The 20,280-nt window shown below is 37.8% G+C and overlaps 1 protein-coding gene across 2 annotated transcripts in view; it reads left to right on the top strand.

Annotated features, from left to right (window-relative positions):
• LOC149551583 (Aldolase-type TIM barrel family protein) overlaps positions 1–20,280 on the top strand; it is a 166,433-nt gene that overhangs the window by 9,542 nt on the left and 136,611 nt on the right. For both annotated transcript variants that reach the window (XM_089787100.1, XM_089787099.1), the window contains exon 2: positions 13,204–13,309. In XM_089787100.1, coding sequence (XP_089643226.1) covers positions 13,204–13,309 — 106 coding nt within the window. The remainder of the gene's footprint in view (positions 1–13,203; positions 13,310–20,280) is intronic.

Below are 20,280 nucleotides of genomic sequence, written 5' to 3' on the forward strand. Positions count from 1 at the left end.
ACATTCTTATATATATTCTTGTACCGAAATCGATACTATACAGATTTCTCATCCCAAAAGTATTGACTACAATCCATTTAATGGTTGAGCCCAAATTTCCCTATATCTACTAAGCCGACAAAGTCTATTTAACATCTAAACTTTAATTCACGCAAACTATTTGATGTAATGACTGTTCCCAGGTTTTTGTAGATAACCATTCAACATTATAACTTAACCCTCGGTCCATGCAATGATATACAGTCGCAAGTATACAGCATACAGCAAATCCCAAAATATATCACCATATCTCACATTTAAGTATGGATATATATAGAGCTGTGAGATACATGGAGCCCAACTTTGCATATACCCATGCTTAAGTGTTAGATACTCTACATATCACTGATATCCGTGTATAAACAAACATATTGAAATACAAATGCAATTATAAAGATAGGGAGAATAGGGTAAGAAATTGCCCCTACTTGAGAGATAGTAGAGGGTATATGCTCAGCACCAAGAACTTCAGCAACTCGCTGTGAGAGCCAAAACCCAATTTAAATACCACACTTCCAAAATGCAAAGACCCAAATACTGGCTTGCAACAGAGGATATGATAATCAACAACAAAATCCAAATGAAATGTAACAAATAGACTGGCTGTGAGCAACTCAACGATGCTCAGCCTCATAAGCACGAATTCTCTTTCAACAAAACCCTTCATAATGTCGATACCCTCGCAACAAGGGTCACAGATGTTAAACCAAACAGAGCAATGCGGCCAAGATTTCGGCCCAAATTCAACAACAAAACTCAACTCACAACCAAATTGGCCGATAAAGACTTACGTGCCTTAAATCCTCATTAACATGCATTCAATGCACTGTTACTCATCACAGAGCCAAGTATACGGCAGTTCCTCTACCTCCGCCATGTTTTGGCTATGTTCAAAGCAAATATCCCTTTGATATTAATGCATGCAAAACCCATTAGGTTTTATGTTATTTAAACCTCATTTCATAACATCAATAAAACAATTTGATATGTCCTAATCCACTAGAGTATGGTAATAGCCACGGGTTAAAGCCCCATTCAAAAACACAACATAAAACATATTGATGCCATATTTTAAAAACCCTTATAAAAACAAAAGAATTTATATATATATATATATATATATATATACAAGGCACTCTACTAATATAAGATTACAAAACATATTAAGATGAATACCCCCACCTATCGCATAAGTCACTAATAAATTTAAACCTAAGGTTATAATACCCAAGCAGAAGTAAATGAATGACTGCTCAGCGGTAAAAGAGAAAACTGAATAAGTGTATATATTTCCTTAAGCTGATAACATCAAATGGAACTGTTTTATAAACAATTATACCTAGGCAAAGAAAATTCATATAGCATATCCTGAATTTAACATTGGCCAATAAATAACTCGCAATGTTTACAAATTAGTTTCGCCAAAACAACTGAAGTATACTTTCTAATATTAATCCAAAAGTATTGTGCATCGTAAAATCAGAGAATTCAAATATAGAATTCTGAGACAAGCTGAATATTTAGACATAAAACACATGTCCCAGGGACATTATCACCAAGTTCAACAGATAAAAAGAACATAATATCAGAGAAAAACTTATAACCACAAATTCCTAATATGCAGTAAAACCAAAGTAGTGGTCAGGCATGACACAATTGAGGTTGGATCTTCTTGCCCAACAGTAGCCCACTTCTTGCAAAAATACTCTGCAATCCCAGAAAAATGAGTATCAGAGAGATTTCAATGGCAACTTTAGACAAGCATTGATAATGAAATTCAACAAGATTAGTTTATTCTAAGTGGTCAAGTGAAAGGACGCTTCAAATGTAAGGTCGCAACTATTGAAAGCTAATGTTGATACTTTCAAATGACCACTAAGACTAGATTTCACTTATATGGAATTCAACTTTCCAAATTGGGCTCCATGGGACATATGAAGATGCTCTTTATGTTCTTCTTGGTAAAATATGAACACAAATAATAAAAGCACAGACCAAGTTCGTCAATCGTTAGATATTATTCTTCAAATAAATTATGACCTCATGAAATGATAGAGCATCATATGCAAATGATGGATTGTTTAAAAAAGTTTTATTTCAAAGAAGTGCCATGTCATGTGTAAAACCAAACTCCACAATCTTTTCTAACATTCTTTTAGACTGCACAAGAATCAGTGTTTTAAAACAGTGATGTATCATCCATTAAAGTGTAATTGCATAATACGCTAAATATGTTTGTGATGTATGGAAATACAGATCTATTGAAGGCAGTTAAATATGAACACAAATTATGAAAGCACAAAGTAGGCATGTCAATCGTTGGACAATATTCTTCAAATGAATTATGACTTAATGAAATGACAGAGCACCATGTGCAAATAATGGATTGTTTAAAAAAGTTTTATTTCAAAAAAGTGCCATGTTGTGTGTAAAACCAAACTCTGCAATCTTTTCTAACATTCTTTTAGCCTGCGCAAGAATATCTTCTTTAAAACAGTGATGTTGCATCCACTGAAGTATAATTAAAGGCAGATTTTGTCTGATGTCACAGTTGCACAATACGCTAAATATGTTGTTAAGTGTGGAAATAGAGATCTATTGAAGGGAGTCATCTACATGCCAACGATTATATTGATTAGATATAACTATGAAAGAGAGAATCTCCATTCATTCATATCAGAGTAAAAAATGACATGAAATTGTCCTGTTTTGAACTATATCTTTATGCTCCTAAGGAATCTAATACAGAAGTGCACAATCCGATTTTGAGTGCAAATAAGGTGTCTAATTTTGTTTTGGAAGTTGATATTTGAGCCTACCCCTTGCTTGGGAAGGTGGCTTTAGTCCTAGTGAGATTCTTGTTTGTGCAATGAATTTTGTTATCTATAAGAACATGGGACACTTAGATGTTCCTACAGAGAAGCTTTACTAGTCGAATGTGTTGTGTTGATAGTATCCACTACTCCTCCTTATTGCAGACTAAGTACAAAGACATCTTCAAGTTTACTCTAGAACTTGATAATGATTAGAATTTGGAAATCATTCCCTCTATCAATTCCAAGGAATAAGGGATCATGTTCTAATCTTAGGATGGTCATATTATGTCTGGACTAAGATCGATATTATGTCTATAGGTCCAAGACCTTGTAAGGAGTGTATGCTTCCGTGTCAGAGGGAGCAACTAGGGGAACTACTTTAGTTGACAATTCATCATAGGAAATATAAATGAGGACGTTAGAAAGTTGATATCAGATTCAAAGGGAGTTTGACAGTCCATTAGATACAACCTTGGACAAATAGGTCAGGAGGTTGAAACTTTAGAAGGGAACCGCATTGTCTTAATACCTGGTGATTGCCAAGCTTAAGGATACATCCACAATGTAGTACACACTCATGTTAGTATGAATCAAGATTGAAAGGCCTTTATGCGAATGCCTATACCGTAGATGAATACTTTGAATGTTATTCATTTAGAGTACACTATCACTGAAGATCTGAGAATTGATATTTTATCCAAAAGCCTTAAGCCAAATTGAAGTTTGTATTATTGAAGATGGTAAGAATTTGCCTTAGGGCAGAATTCACCCAAGACCAAGGAACTCAAACACAAGCACAACAGTAGACCAAAGAGAGAGTACGATCAGAATGACGATATATTCATTCAATATGCCATATGAAAGTACACTAGGAGTGCCTGTATATAAAGGCCTCTAGAGAGCTTCTAGAATGCATAGAAGTCAAGAACATGATAAGTCATACAACCAGGCACGTCCACCAGATATGGGTTATCCTCCATTAAGCACAGAAGTAAGTACAATGGTGAGAGGATAAGCCTACAATGGTGTAGCACGCAAATTTATGTTGTAGACAACATGTGCTAAATTAGGAGTGCGAATAACTGTGTTGTCTACATGACAACTCAGTGAATGATGCAAACTCCAATGTTGTAGACACCATGTGCTGAAATAGAGTTGCGTACTTCAGTGTTGTCAGCATGACAACTCATGAGAGTACACAAACTCCTAAGTGTCTCACCTAAATAAATAATAAAATAATGCATTAACCTAAGTAAAGTAAGTGTAAATAGTAAATACTTATTTACACCAACAAAGATAAGCTCAGAGTTATAGATCAAAGCTTCTATTGAGAGGGAGAGTCAACATAAATGATTACCTAAGATGTGCCTTAGTGTGTCGTCTCTATGAGAGAGAAGTTTGAGGTGAAAATCTTTGTTGCACCCTCTAGGAATATTCAATGGTGGACCCACCCTCTGATATGATTCACGGTGGATGTCGTGTGAGTTATTACATGATATTTTGAGAACTTCTTGAGAGGTGACGATCTTTCAATAAGTTTACTTGTGGTTACTATTGTAAGGTGATAATCTTAATAATAGTTTAACTTGCTATCATGATGGATATCATTTGGTTGATGTCCTTGGAGATCATGATAGTACATGTCTTTTATGTAACCTTTGAAGTTACATTACTTTGACATACATGGTGTATACTATGAGACATAGTATTGGAGACACCATGTGCAGATATTTTCATTGGTAGGCATTGTGAGACTTGATGCTCGTGCACATACTAAAGAAAGTATAAGTATGGTGAATATCTTATGGATGATATTCTTGTAAGGTAACATCTAAATAAAGGATCTATGTTAATATTCTTCATCACACCATCTTCTAGAATATCTAATTGAGATGTCATTTCTCTCTCATTACTCGAGAGTATTGTTTGTTGATTTAATACACATTCCTTCCTAGCTAAGAGAGAGTGTTAATGTTGTAGCTTTAGTCAGATTGATTTGATCAAGGGATAAACTATTATGATTACTAGTTAACCATGAGCAAATATCAACCATGGGAAGATATTATGAGACGTAGTATCAGTGGAGATACCATGAGTGTAATGGTCCCTGCTATCAGTTTTGAATTTTGTAGAGGAAAAAAAAATCGATGGCCTCGTACGGATGTGAGGAAGTGCTTGGAATGACCGTACGGTTGTGCACAGAGGAATGAGGGGGATAGCCGTACGGTGGTGGTTTGAAGCAACTGTACGGTTGGAGAAAATCGTCTGGAGTAGGCGTAAGGTTGTTGAAGATGCTGAAGTGGCCGTGTGAAAGACAATGGTGAAGGGAGAGTAAGCATACGGTGAGTGGAAGGACCGTACGGTGGCTTATAAATGCTGTACGGTGATTTTGTGGATGCCGTACGGTGACTAACCAATCCTAAGGGGCCATACAATGATGTTAAGTAAGAGGATAAGAGCCGTACGGGTGTGGAGAATGTCGTACGTTGAATTAAAGTGGCTGTACGGTGCATGTACAAGCCGTACATTATTCTTAGTGAGGTAAATGAAGGATAATGAAGCCATACGGTGGTGGAGGCAATGGTAAACTCCTAGAGATGCCGTACGGTGCAATTGTAAGTGGATAGAAAGCCGTACAAAGTAAGGATGACTGTGCACAGGGACTTGGGAGGGAGATAATGCAATAGCATAAACCAACGTAAAACTCAAAATGCAAGAATTATAGCATACACAAATTACAGAATTGAGAGATGCTCCTACAGGCACAGATATTATCATGTATAGTTGAATCTCCAATTTGCCGAATACACAGATGCAAACACCAACGGAATAGGGTGAGGGCTGAATTCCCACTAAAACCGTGCAGGCCAAATAGGGAAGGTCTTCCACTTCCGAAATGGCGAACAATGCCGAACTCCAACAGGAATCCGTAGTACAGATAAATGAAATCCAAAAAGCATGCCTGCCAATTGACTACAAGTTGTGCTTTAATACCCATCCGGAAAAGCTTTCCGAGGGTGTACAAAGTTAGCCGATGGCGACACAAACTACTAAGACAAAAATAAATTTGGGTCCGAGTTAAATTAAAATAATCGGCCCATTACAGAAAATAATTATATACATTTATTTTAGTCGGGAACATTACAATCCTCTTGCCCTGAAATTTACTTGTCCTCAAGCAAGTGTAGTGCCGGATGTTGGAGGATTTGTTCGCCTTCCCACATTGCATCGTCCAGCAGAAGATGTCGCCAATGTACCAAGTACTCCTCTACGGTTCGGTTCCGCAAGACCTTTTTGCGCACTTCGAGAATCTCAATAGGTTCCAAAATGAGTTTCCCTTCCTAATTGAGTGGTGGTAGATCGGTAGTGATGATGATGTTTTGCCCGATAACCTTCTTCAGATAGGAGACATGAAAGACATTATGAATGCGGCTACCTTCGGGAAGTTCTAGTTCGTACGCTACCTCACCAATGCAACAGATCATGCGGTAGGGACCATAAAATCGGGGCTTAAATTTTTCCTTCCTTGTTCCTTTTAGTGAGGACTGTCGGTATGGTTCGAGCCAGAGATAGACCAGATCACCCACTTCAAAACCCCTCTCTATTCGATGTCTATTGGTGTACACCTTTTGTCGGTTTTGTGCCTATAGGTTTTCCTTCAAGCTCCTCAAAATGTCCTGTCCTTCCTGAAGCCAATCCTTCGCCCTTGGAGCACGACTATCGCCCAAAACTGTATCGATGAAGGAGAGTGGTTCGTGCCCATACAGAGCCTTGAACGACGTCATTCCGATTGACATGTGATACGTGGTATTGTAGTAGTACTCTCCGAGGTGGATCCATTTCACCCATGTGCGTTGTTGTGCCGAGACGTAGTTCCGTAAGTACCCTTCGAGCCATTTGTTCACAATTTCAGTTTGGCCGTCCGTCTGTAGGTGGTAACTCGTGCTCGGTGATAGTTCAATTCCTGCCATCCGGAATAGTTCTATCCAGAAGATACTGACGAAGCGTCCATCCCGGTTGCTGATGATGTTTCAGGGTAACTCGTGCCGGCGGAAGACTGCTCTAAAAAACAGATCGGCAACTTGTGTAGCCTAAAGGTCCGAGGGGATGGCAAAGAAGTGAGCATACTTTGTCAATTTGTCAAGTACCATGAAGATGCAATCCCTTTCGTTCACCCTAGGAAGACCTGTTGTGAAATCCATTGATATACTTTCCCATTGATGTTCGGGAATCAGCAGAGGCCGTAGCAGTCTGGCAGGAAGAGTGTGTTTGGATTTGTTCTGTTGGCAAACAATACATTTGCGGACATGCTACAACATGTCCCCTTTCAGTCCCTTCCATGAGAACCTCTCCCGCATACTTTTGTAAGTCTTCAAGAAGTCGGGATGACTAGCCAGGGGGAGTTGTGCACATGCTTCAGGATCTTTTGCTTTAGCTTGGATTCTGGCACTAGGTAGATCCAATCCTTATAATAGATGATATCATTCACCACCTTATAACGATCATCGTGGATGTGACCATCCATTATCTCACAGGCCAAAGTATTTTTGGAATATTCCACCAGCAGTTGTGCCTTCCAGTCGGTTGAGATCTACTCTAGTGAGCAGATGGTGAGTTTTCGAGACAAGGCATTTGCGACAACATTGTTTTTCCCCTTTACATATTCAATGTGGAAATCAAAAGATTGAACCTTGCTTACCCATTTTTGTTGCCGTTCGTTCAAGTCCCTCTGCTCCAAGAAATATCTTAGGCTATTGTGATCCGTACGGACAACAAACTTGGCACCAACCAGGTACTGCTGGAACTTGGTCAGTGTGTGAATAATGGCCAACATTTCTTTATCATAAATGGAATATAGGCGCTTGACTAGTGTGAGCTTCCTGGTCTCATAGGCGATGGGGTGTCTGTCCTGCATCAAAATCGCTCCAATGCCTTCCCTTGATGCGTCGCATTCCAAAATGAATGGTTGGGTGAAGTCGGGCAGTGCCAACACCGGACAAGTGCTCATGGCCTCTTTTAACTTCTCAAATGTGAGTTGTGCTTTTTCATTCCACTGGAAAGCCCCTTTCTTCGTCAAATCTGTTAAAGACACGCTGAGCTGAGAAAAACTTTTGACCAATCTTCTGTAGTAACTGCACAATCCGAAGAACCCTCGCAGATTCGTTAGTGATTTCGGGGGAGGCCAGTCGAGGATAGCCTGAATCTTCTCCTGATGCACTTGAACCCCATATTGACTGACAACATGCCCCAAGTACAATATCTCTGTCATTTCAAAAACTCACATTTGGACGGTTTGGCGAATAGGGATTGTTCTTCCATGATACTCAGAACCTCGTTCAAATGTTTTAGGTGCTCCTCCCACGTCCTACTATAAATGAGAAGATCATTAAAGAACACCAACAAATACTTACGCAACTAGTTGTTAAAGATGCGGTTCATGCACGATTGGAATGTAGCAGGTGCGTTGATCAGACCAAACGGCATGACCAGGAACTCATAGTGTTCATAATGGCAACGGAAGGCCGTTTTCTCCACATCCTCTTCCCTCATTCGAATCTGATGGTATTTGGAATGGAGATCTATTTTTGAAAAATAGACTATACCATGTAGTTCATCCAGCAACTCATCTATCCTCGGGATGGGGTACATGTTTTTTATTGTCCTCTTGTTTAGCGCACGATAGTCCACACACATGCGCAACGTTCCGTCCTTCTTCTTGACTAACACCATGGATGATGCGAATGGGCTAGAACTGGGACAGATCCATCCCTTATCAAGCAACTCCTGGATCATCCGTTCAATCTCATCCTTGAACTTCTTGGGGTGGCGTTACGATGTGGTTATGATGGGTTTTGCTCTTGATTCCAACTCTATTGTGTGTTCAAATCCCCAATGCGGTGGTATGCTAGGAGGAATATCTATGAAAACCCTTTCATGCCTACTTAAAATATTTTGAAGCTCTTTATCTTGTGGAGGTGTTCGGTCCCCTTTTATAGGTTCCGTCGAGATGAAGCAATGCGCGGCCCACGCAACATCATCGTACCGTAGGATTGCCTCCATTCGATGCGCAGACACTTCCTTTGGTCCTTCATTTGCTATCCCTCGGAGGACCACCTTCTTTCCGTCAGCCACGAAAGTGAAGTCCATTTGCTTGAAACTCTGAGTGTACTCATCAAGCGTCTCCATCCACTGTATGCCAAGAATGACCTCCATGTCGGCCAGGTCCACTATGAAAAAGTCCTCTGTCACCATGTGATTCACCATCGTGATGCTCAACTGAGGAACTAGGTGCATGCAGGGCAGGAAAGTCCCTCCGACAAACCTTAACCTGAAAGCTTACGTGTGCTTCCGTCGGGAGATTTCTTCGCTGTACTAAAGATGAATTTATGAAATTCAATGTAGCTCCACTATCCAACATCACCGTGACCCTTTGTCCCTGAAGGGTACCTCGCACACGAAAAACTATGCACCTCGGACTGCTGGCCAAGGCGATGGATCCTCCACGTTTTATTAAAGCGGCAAACCTCTCCGTACGGTTGAAGTTGACCATGTTAGTGTCACCGCTAGGTTGGATATCTTCTACTGGCATCTCCTCTTATTTCTGTTCGTCTTCTTCATCGGACATTACCTCGATGTAATGAATTTTCCCTTTCCCGAGGCATTGGTGGCCAAGTTCCCAAGGCCCCTTGCAATTAAAACACAACGTCTTCCTTTGAAGTTCTTGTCAGGATGCTTCATCCAATGGTGGCTTCTTGGGCGGAGGTTTGTCCCTCAAAAACGTCGGCGGTTTCGGCTATAAATGACTCCGAGAGGATGTTCATGCCGACGACGATGCCATGCTTCGTGCCTTACTAATTGCTTCCGTCAGGGTTGACGGATTGAATCCTTTCACCCAACCTTTCAGTGGTTCTGCCAGTCCGTCCATAAAGAGCACAACCTGCCTTCGTTCAGAGATGTTTGTGACCAACACGAAAAGTCTTTGAAACTCCACGATGAATTGATTTATAGATCTTGTTTGCCTCAACTACGCCAGATCTTTGAAATTGAGCTTGGGGTCCTTTCCATCAAATCGTTCAATTAGTCTCTTCGTGAACTCTGCATAAGTCTTTATTTGATCATGCCCAAGAGTAATAGTGCCGTGGTGCCACCATTCGTGTGCAACGCCTCCAAGTGCAACGCGGAAAATTTGATCGCTTCTTCCTCAAGCATAGGATTTAGCTGGAAATAGGTGTCGGCTTTCATCACCCATACCTGTGCTGAAATGTAGCCCAAACCATCAAATGGAGACAAGTTCACTTTACTCAATTTTCTCCTCAGATCATCGTTAAAGTATCCTCCTTTGTTTCCGCATCCTGCGTATCTCATTCTTAGATTTGCGTAATCCTTGTAGGAAATGTCCTCTTCAAGATTTGCATTCCTCCAGTCCTCCCTTATCTCTTCGAAGGTTGGAAGTCTGTGATGTGTCTTAGTTCGTGGTGTGAAAGTTGGCATGGATGGTCGAGAGCGTGCTGGGTGAGGGTGTGATCTGCCCGCCACCGAGTCCGCGCTGTGTCCATTCGATTCTCCAAAAATTTTGTTTTCCACTAACTTCTTGAGAGTTTCTTCCATGAGCCGCTGAGTATCAGCGATCTGTGCCTGGTTTCGCGCAAGATCCCTCAGGAGTGCAATGAGTTTGGCACCTGCCGGTTCCCGTTCGCGTTCTTCAGCCATTCGATCAACGAAATGTTTCCTTCTCTTATGGTTATAAACTCGCATTCATCGATCACAGGTTGGCAGGATCGATGGCTCTGATACCATTGTAATGGTCCTTGCTATCAGTTTAGAATTTCGCAGAGGAAAAAAAAATTGATGGCCCTGTACGGATGTGAGGAAGTGCCTAGAATGACCGTACAATTGTGCGTAGAGGAATGAGGGGGATAGCTGTACGGTGGTGGTTTGAAGCAACCTGTATGGTTGAAGAAAATCGTTTGGAGTAGGCGTACAATTGTTGAAGATGCTGAAGTGGCTGTATGAAAGACAGTGGTGAAGAGAGAGTAAGCGTACGGTGAGTGAAAGGACCGTACGGTGGCTTATAAATGTCGTACAGTGATTTTGTGGATGCCGTATGGTGACCAATCAATCCCGAGGGGCTGTACAGTGATGTTAAGTAGGAGGATAAGAGTCGTACGGGTGTGGAGAATGCCGTACGTTGAATTAAAGTGGCCGTACGGTGTAGGTACAAGCCGTAAGGTGGTGGAGGCAATGGTAAACTCCTAGAGATGCTGTACGGTGCAACTGTAAGTGGATAGAATGCCGTACAAAGTAAGGATGACTGTGCACAGAGACTTGGCAGGGAGAGAACGCAATAGCATAAACCAACATAAAACTCAAAATGCAAGAACTATAGCATACACAGATTACAGAATTGAGAGATGCTCCTACAGGCACATATATTATCACGTATAGTTGAATCTCCAATTTGCCGAATACACAGATGCAAACACCAACGGAATAGTGTGACGGCTGAATTCCCATCGAAATCCTACAGGCCAAATAGGGAAGGTCTTCCACTTCCGAAATGGCGAACAATGCCAAACTCCAACAGGAATCTGCAGTACAGATAAATGAAATCCAAAAGCATGCCTACCAACTGACTACAAGCCGTGCTTTAATACCCATCGGGAAAAGCTTTCCGAGGGTGTACAAAGTTAGCCGACGGTGACACAAACCACTAAGACAAAAATAAATTTGGGTCCGTTTTAAATTAAAATAATCAGCCCATTACACAAAATAATTAAATACATTTATTTTCGTCGGGAACATTACAATGAGCAAATATCTTCCCTGGTAGACATCACGAGATATAATCTTAGTACACATACCAAGAAAAGGTATGAGTGTGGTGAATATCATATGGTTGATACTCTTGGGCATATGATACTCCTGATGTTACTGTGTGGTAATAGTAGTACACTATTTTATTTATTTGGATAGAAATCATCCTCCCTAGCTAAGAGGGAGTGTTAATGATTGTAGATTCGATCGGATGATTTCAATCAATGAAATTAAATGTTTGAATGGCTTATTGGCTTTAAACATATGATCTCTATCCTTCACTATTATTATCATGGAGCTTTATTATTATTGATATAAATTATTGTGTGTGTGTGTGTATATATATATATATATTATAGATATAGTATACATATATATATTATCTCTCTCTATATTATTTTATCATTTGTGATATATGTTAAAGCAATATTCAATGCGAGTTAAGATACTAACAAGAGACATGTCTCTAGAGAAGCCATGCCTCTTTATATCATATATATATATATATATTCATTGAAAGAGTAACTTGAAACACACATAAATTAAATGTGCTATTACAAGTTACAACTGAGATATATCATATCATCTCAAGTAGAAAGCATAAATCTAATCAAACTTTAACATATACATATAATGATGATATACCAATACCTCTTGGATTTATTCAAATAATATATAACATATATATGGTTATGCTTTTATCATTACTAACATGTTTATATATATAATCCCTCATTGAATGTACACTTCTTAGTAACACATAAGTCACCTTCATATTTATATAGGAATTGACCTTTCAAAAAATAACAACACTTCATAATCACAACCCTTTTCAAAAGTCACAACCTTTCATAATTACAATTATTTCAAATAGTCACAACCTTTTCAAAAAGTCTCAACCCCTCATAATCATAATCCATGCAAAATGTCACAACCTTTCACAATTACTATCGATTTAAAAAGTTACAACCTTTCATAATTACAACCCTTTCAAAGAGTCACATCCTTTCATCATCATTTTCTATTGAAAATTTTACTTCCTTATTTTCTCCACATTGTTTTCCTTTTCTATTAATCCTTTTTTTAATTCCTCTCTGTTTTCCTTCCTCCCTTTTTCTTATTCAAATGAACCCTCCCCCCTCTTATATCTTATTTTGAAGGAGTCACATCTCTTTATTAGATATCTCTTGACCTTTCATTAGATTTAGTTGATTTATATTATATTATTTATTTGCTTATTTATTTTATACGTTTATTATGATTTATTATTAAATCCTATTTAGAAAGGTTTTACGTTTTCTACAATATTGTTCTTGTAGTTAATTTGATTATTTGTTCATTCATTCATTGTAATATTTATTATTATATATCTTATTTTATTGATAATAGATTATATCATATTATTACTATTTATTTTTTATATTTTATTTAATTATTCTTTTTTAAAAATATTTTAATACTAATTGTAATATATGATTCTATTATCATTATTTATTTAATAATATCTATTTAACAATAGTTGTGCACTGTGCAGGGAACCCTTCCATTCAGGATTCTGGCTGCTGAATATGGAGCAGATATCACATATGGAGAAGAGATTATAGACCACAAAGTGATCAAATGCTATCGTCAGATAAATGGTTTGTTCTCATTTGCATTTTTTGTTGCTATACATATTCAACTTGGATTTTAGCATATTGAGATAGAGCATAACTACTTCACATAAAACTTATGAAGAACCCACTGAACAATTTTGATAATAGCCTGCTTTAGTCTTCTAATTAAGGGACAAATACATGTCATTTTTTATTCATCTTATTTGCAGTTTTATGTATAATTTCTAAAATAAGCTTTTTTTAATTGGATTTGGTTTCTATCTTGGTACATTTTTGTACATGCCCTTGCATACATAATAAATGTTTCTTTGGTATCGGAGCCTGATAACTTATTATTACTAAAATGATTATCAAGAAATTCAATAAATAACAAAGGAGTGAAAGTCTCCTTAAAGTGAGAAATCACAGAAATCTCTCCATAACAGATAAGATCGTCAACTCAGAAAGCTGAGGATAAGAGCTAAACTAAAGAATAAAAGAAATTTACCAATAACTATCCTGATATTCTCATTGACCATTGTAAATAAGTATAGCAATGCTATTTTAATACTCTTCCTTAATGGTCAATCTATTAATGAGACCAGGTTTGTCCAGGAATTTTACAAATTTGTTTGGACTCAAAGACCTGGTAAGAATGTCTGTAGTTTACTCAGTTGGAACATACTGCAACATCATTGATCCATCTTCTACAAGTTAGTGAATTTCAATTAAATGACAATGAAACTCCACATGTTTTGTTTGCTGGTGGAAGGTTGGATTTTAAGCAAGTTCTAGCACCCCTTGCTTGTCACTAAACAAGGGTTAAGGCCTTGCTTGAGACATTTTCATGTCAGAAAGCATCTTCTAAAGCCAGAATCCGTCACATGTTGTGATGGTTCTCGATACTCTTCTTTTGCTGAGGAAAGAGCTACTGCCTGTTGCTTCTTATGGGTTCATGTTACTGCACTATACCAAGACTGAAAACATATCCAGGATAAGGGCCGAGGCTTACTATCATCAACAAAACCTGCCTTATTTGAATCTGTGAACCCAATCAGCGTAGGATCTTTGCTTTTTCTATACAAAAAATCAGTTAGGTGTCCGTTTCACATATCGGAGTACTTGGTTCGCTTAAACCTATTGTTCTATCTTTGGGGCTCTCATGAAATGATAAACACAACTCACAACTCAAATTAGCTCTAGTGGCTGTAAGGTAAATAAGGATGCTCACTAGTAGCCTAAAGCTGACTTGTGTATTACCTCTGAGTTTGATTTGGTTTGAAGTGTCAGCTCTTTCTCCATAGGCGTCGACAAGACTTTGCATTCTATCATTCTAAACTTATCTAACAAATCCTGTCATATCTAGAACAAGAAATAAAAATACCACTGCTCGTTTGACACCTAATAATGTAGAAGGCCTAACTCTTTTTTTTAAAAGCCCGAGACAAATTTTGTTTAATTTTCTCAAACAAATGGTCACCACAACCTATAGTGATAATATCATACTCATAGATGAAATATCATTACTAATGCATTTGAAATATAAATTGGGATCTAAAGGACTTTGCTAAAACCCCTTTTCTACCAAATACCCATCAATCTTTATGTACCATACCCTTGGAGCCTGTTTTAGGCCATAAAGAGCTTTCATTTGTCTGCACACTAGATGCTTTTTTTCATGCAGCTCAAAAACCTTCAGGCTAGGTCATATATTCTTCTTCCTTCAAATCACCATCAAGGAAGGTACTCTTGACATAAACTATGCTGCCAAGCTATATCTAGATGGATAGTGCTCATCTTAGCATTAGGAGCACAGGTCTCCTCATAGTCAAGTCCTAATCTCTTGGAGAATACTTTAGTCACCAACCATGCTTTGTATTTGTCAAGTGTTCCATCAGATTTGTACACCCACTTGCAGCCAATGGGTTTCTTCCTTGGTAGAAGATCTCAAAGAACCCGAGTATAATTTTTTAAATGGCTATGATGTTTGGATTCCATAGCCGTTGTGACGTTCCCTTTTTTGAAATAGGATTATCTAAAAATAATAATAATAAAAATCAAAATGTAACACTATCATTAAAATTCAAAATATAAAATAATAAGAATAAAATATAGCATAGTTAAATCTAGTTAAGTTAATGAAGGGTCAAACATGAGGCATAAAAAGGGAAAAGATCTTAATTTGAAAGGGCGAGAGAGGAAGGAATAGAAAAGGGAAGGTGTCAAACAAGGAATAGTAAATAGAAGAGAAAAATGAAGTGAGAAGAAAATAAGGAAGTGTCCCCTTCAAAAGGCAAAAGTTATGAAGTGTTGTAACTCTTTGAAAGGGTGGTAATTGTGAAAGGTTTGTGACCTTTGCAAGTGGCAGCCATGATGAAGAGGGGTGACTCTCCCCAACATTCAAATATATGAAGGGGAGAATGTTTCATTTGAGGAGGACATCCAAGGGGAGAACAACTTGGGGAATAACATATTATTCTCAAAGGCAACAATGAGAAAAACACTGAATCCGAATAAAATGTGGTGATTCTTTCGCTAATAAAATATAAAAGATGCAGCAACAATAAAAGATTATTATTCAGATTTAAGAGCAGACTGTAAAGATGATTAAGCATAGAAGAAATCCATTTGGTGCTGGAGATTGATCTGAGAGATCAATCTAAGAGTTTCATTTGGTGAATCGTTATAAGAATGAGAAGGTCAAACCCAACAAATGTAGATTGAATATAAGCAGCAAGCAGACATCAATGAAGTCAAAATCTGATATAAGAGACCAGGTTGAGGTTGCTGAATATAATCCCTATTGAGAGCAAATATAGGTTGAACCAAACAAAACATACACACAGTGACCTCACTGAGCACAGAAAATCAGAATACTACTTATAAAATGGCATGAAGTATCAATGGATCTTATCTATGATTTCCTCCTAATGAATTAAAATCACGTGTTTAAATATATGCATATGAGTTGAAGGAAGTAAGATATGGAGATGCAGTGCATTAGCTCCTCCGAACTAAGTACATCACCCAAAGGAATGGAATTGGTCCATAGTTGGACATTCCTGTCCCTTGTGGGCTGAGAGGTGATATAATTGTTCCAAGGGGGGAATTGGTCCATCAGTGGATTTTCCTGCTGCTTGTGGGATACCCCAAGGGGGAAATCAATTCATAGATGGATATTCCTGCCACTTGTGGGATACCCCAAGGGCATAGTCTTGCTGCTTGTGAAACAAGGGCATATTTGCTATAATGTGAATATTACATGCTCTTGGGCTTAGCTGGACCAAGTACACCACCCTAAGGGATGGAATCGGTCCATAGTTGGACATTCCTGCCTCTTTTAGATTGGGAGGCAATTTGATCAATCCAAAGGAGGAATTGGTCCATAGTTGGATTTTCTCTCTATTTGTGGCATATGCGCAAGTTCACCATCATGTGAATATGATGTGCTCTCAGTCTTAGTTGGATTGGCAGTTAACTAGTGCCCTCTTGAAGCTCCTACTGAGATGAATGTATTAGTGGTAATGAGATGGTAAACCTTATACGGGGACATTACAAGAGAACTGCATCAATGAGATTAGTTATATCATGTGTTTCTAACTCTAGTAGGAGAGATATGTTGAGGCAAATCGCTTTGGTTCAGAAAATTGCACTGATGACATGAGACCATACCCATGTATATATACACGTCGATATGCAGAATACCGATATGTATATGTACATGAATACAGTCTAAATATTCATAACGGAGATAGCAGCATTCAGAACTGCCAATGCATATTATTATTGAAGTAATATCTCAGATTTGAATTCAGTAAACAATTGTATTTATACTGATTGTTACCGATTGCAATAGACTTAGTTAAAGTCGTAATTGCATTAGTTCTTGTTATGACTAATCATCAGGTGTGACCATTCCACCAAATAGGTACATGGGTGAATGGACATGTCTCCATTTGAAGACATGCCCATTCACCCATGTACCTGTCTAGAATCATATATAGAGTACATGCCACCCAATATTGCAACATAGAAATTGTTTAATGTGTGCAGATACAAGGCAATACAAACATCGATCTTGAATAAATATTTATCATCATTTGCATTGACTTTTATATATACTGTGCAGCACTTGTATATTTCATTGGCATTGATTGTACTTGCAGGAAATATACATAATTCAGCAGTGAAAGGGAAATATGTAAGTAAACTTTACATGGTATTAGAGCTTGGCTAAGGAAAGATCACACTAAGTTTATTAAATCAGATTTTTACTTTTAAGACAAATAATCCTCTCTCTCTACAAAATGACAAACACAATGAGATTCGAACATCATCTTGGAAGTGCTGATAACTTCGAATCCTGGAAACTTCGAGTAATAATGTTGTTAAAAGAAAACAAATTTGAATCATTTATCAAAGAGGACAAAGAGGAACCTAAAGATGATCCTAAAAAATTAGAATGGGTTGAGAAAAGTGAAAAGGCAATGAAGATAATTGTAGATACTGTTCGAGACCACATAGTACCTATTGTGGCAAAACATACCACAGCTTATTGTATGTTTCGAGCTCTTGAAAATACAATTTTTAATCAATAATACTGGCAAAAAACTTGCTCTTAAAAGGCAAATGAATAGTATAAGCATGAATAAAGGAGAAACTATAAATGCTTTCTTTATGAGAATCACGGACTTAAGAGATCAATTATCTGCACTTGGTTATGAGATTGAAAATCAAGAGTTATCCTTAATAGCATTAGGAGGACTTCCAAACTCATGGGAATCCTTTGTACAAGGCATAAGTGCTAGGTCTAAAATTGCTAAAATGGATCGTTTAAGATCAAATTGTCTTCAAAAGGAATCGAGGTTAATGATTAAGGGAAAACACAAAACCCTGGATGAAGATGTTCAAGTTCTTAATACAAATGCTCATAAGAAAGGAAAGAAGAAAAACAACAAAAGGAAAAGTAATTTTCATGGAAATGGACAATCTAAATAGAAGAAAGATTTGTCCAAAATCCAATGCTTCAGATGTGATCTATATGGACATTATTCAATAAATTGTCCCGATAGATGTAAACCTCAAGCATCTTTTGCAAAATCTGAGAAATCAAATGAAGGAAATGAACATGAGAAATATGCTTTCTATTCTGCATTATCCAGCCAAATATCAACAAAAAGGAATAAATGGATAGTTGATAGCGGGTCTTCCAGACACATCACTGGATATCAGGATAACCTAGAAAGCATGAGAATAGAAACAGATGAAGAAGTTACAATTGGTGATGACTCTGCACACTCAGTAAAGGGAATTGGGACCTGCACCATAAAATTGAAATCTGGAAATTCTATTCAACTTTCTTGAGTTCTCTATGTACCAGGTATTAAGAGGGATTTAATATCTATATCTACTGTTGAAGATGATGGTTATAAAATTGTTTTCATGGAACGGAAAGTACTAGTATGGCCTAAAAATTCAACCATTAAAAGGGCTCTAACAATAGGAGTATGACAAGGACTCTTACATGAGCTATGTGCTAAGACAAACCTTGCACTTGTACATGAGACCTCCGATTCAAATGAAATATGGCACAGTTTACTAGGTCATATCAACTTCCGTGCCCTAACATCAATGGAGAAGGTAGTAACTCGAATGCTCAAGTTAAAACATATTCACAATGAATCATGTAAAGGTTGTGCCTTAGGGAAAAACACTAAAAAGCCATTTCCCCATAGTTTGAGCAAAACTAAAGAAGTGTTGGAACTAGTACATTCCGATCTTTGTGGGCCCATGTCTATACCATCTATAGGAGGATTCTTGTACTATTTGATATTTGTTGAAGATTTTTCAAGGAAGACATAGATATACTTCCTTAAATGCAAAGAATCTAAAGAGATTCTTTGTAAATTTAAAGAATTCAAAACTATCACTGAGAACTCCTCCGGTAAGAACATTAAAATTCTGAGAACAAATAATGGGAAGGAGTATACTTCTGAAACAAATAATGGGAAGGAGTATACTTCTGAAATATTTAAAGAGTTCTGCAAACTCACTTGGATTAAGAGGGAGTTCACAATCCCTCACAATCCTCAATAAAATGGGGTTGCTGAAAGGAAGAACAAAACTATTGTAGAAGCTGCTCGGGCCATGATTTTTGATCAAAACTTGAGTATGTCTTTCTGGACTGAAGCATCCAACACAACAGTCTATATTCAGAATAGATGTCCTCACTCACATTTGGACAATAAGATTCCTAAAGAAACATTTTCTGGAAATAAACTTGACATCAGTCACATAAGGATATTTGGATGTCCTGTATATGTTCATGTACCTAAGGAGAAAATGAATAAGTTAGAACCTTCTGGAAGAAAGGGTATTCTCATTGGTTTTATTGAAATAGTAAAAAGATACAAAGTCTACATTCCCAGACAAAAACAAATAGAACTCAGCAGAGATGTCATCTTTGAGGAAGACATTGCTTTCAGAAGAGCCAAAACCACCGATGAACTAGATACATTTGATGTATCCCCAGAAGAGACTTTTGCTCCTGAGATTCAGAGGGAGTTTCTTGAAGAGACTACAACTGAAACTGAAATCCTTCTAGATACTCAAGAAGAGAGTCTTGATCACTCTAAAAGGCCATTTTGGTCAAGGAAAATAATAAATGAAGGAGATGGATTTGCAGCCCCTTCAGGAACCTTCCGAGAAAGCAAGAGACCTAGAAAATTGACATATAATGCTTTCGTATGTGAGAGCTTGAATCTTGAACCTTCTAGCACTTCTGAAGCACTTAAACATCATGCTTGGAAAGACGCCATGGTGGAAGAATACTATTCTATACTAAAAAATGATGTTTGGGACATAGTTCCAAGACCTAAGGAAAAATCTGTTGTGTCTTCAAAATGTTTCTTCAAAGTTAAGTATGCTGCAGATGGCAGCATTGAAAAACAAAAAGCTCATTTTGTGGCTAGAGGTTTTTCTCAAAGGAATGAATTGATTTTCAAGAAACTTTTGCA

This window comes from Cupressus sempervirens, chromosome 6 (genome assembly GCF_028749045.1).
Source record: "Cupressus sempervirens isolate cs-2001-9-10 chromosome 6, ASM2874904v1, whole genome shotgun sequence".
Taxonomy (NCBI): Eukaryota; Viridiplantae; Streptophyta; class Pinopsida; order Cupressales; family Cupressaceae; genus Cupressus; species Cupressus sempervirens.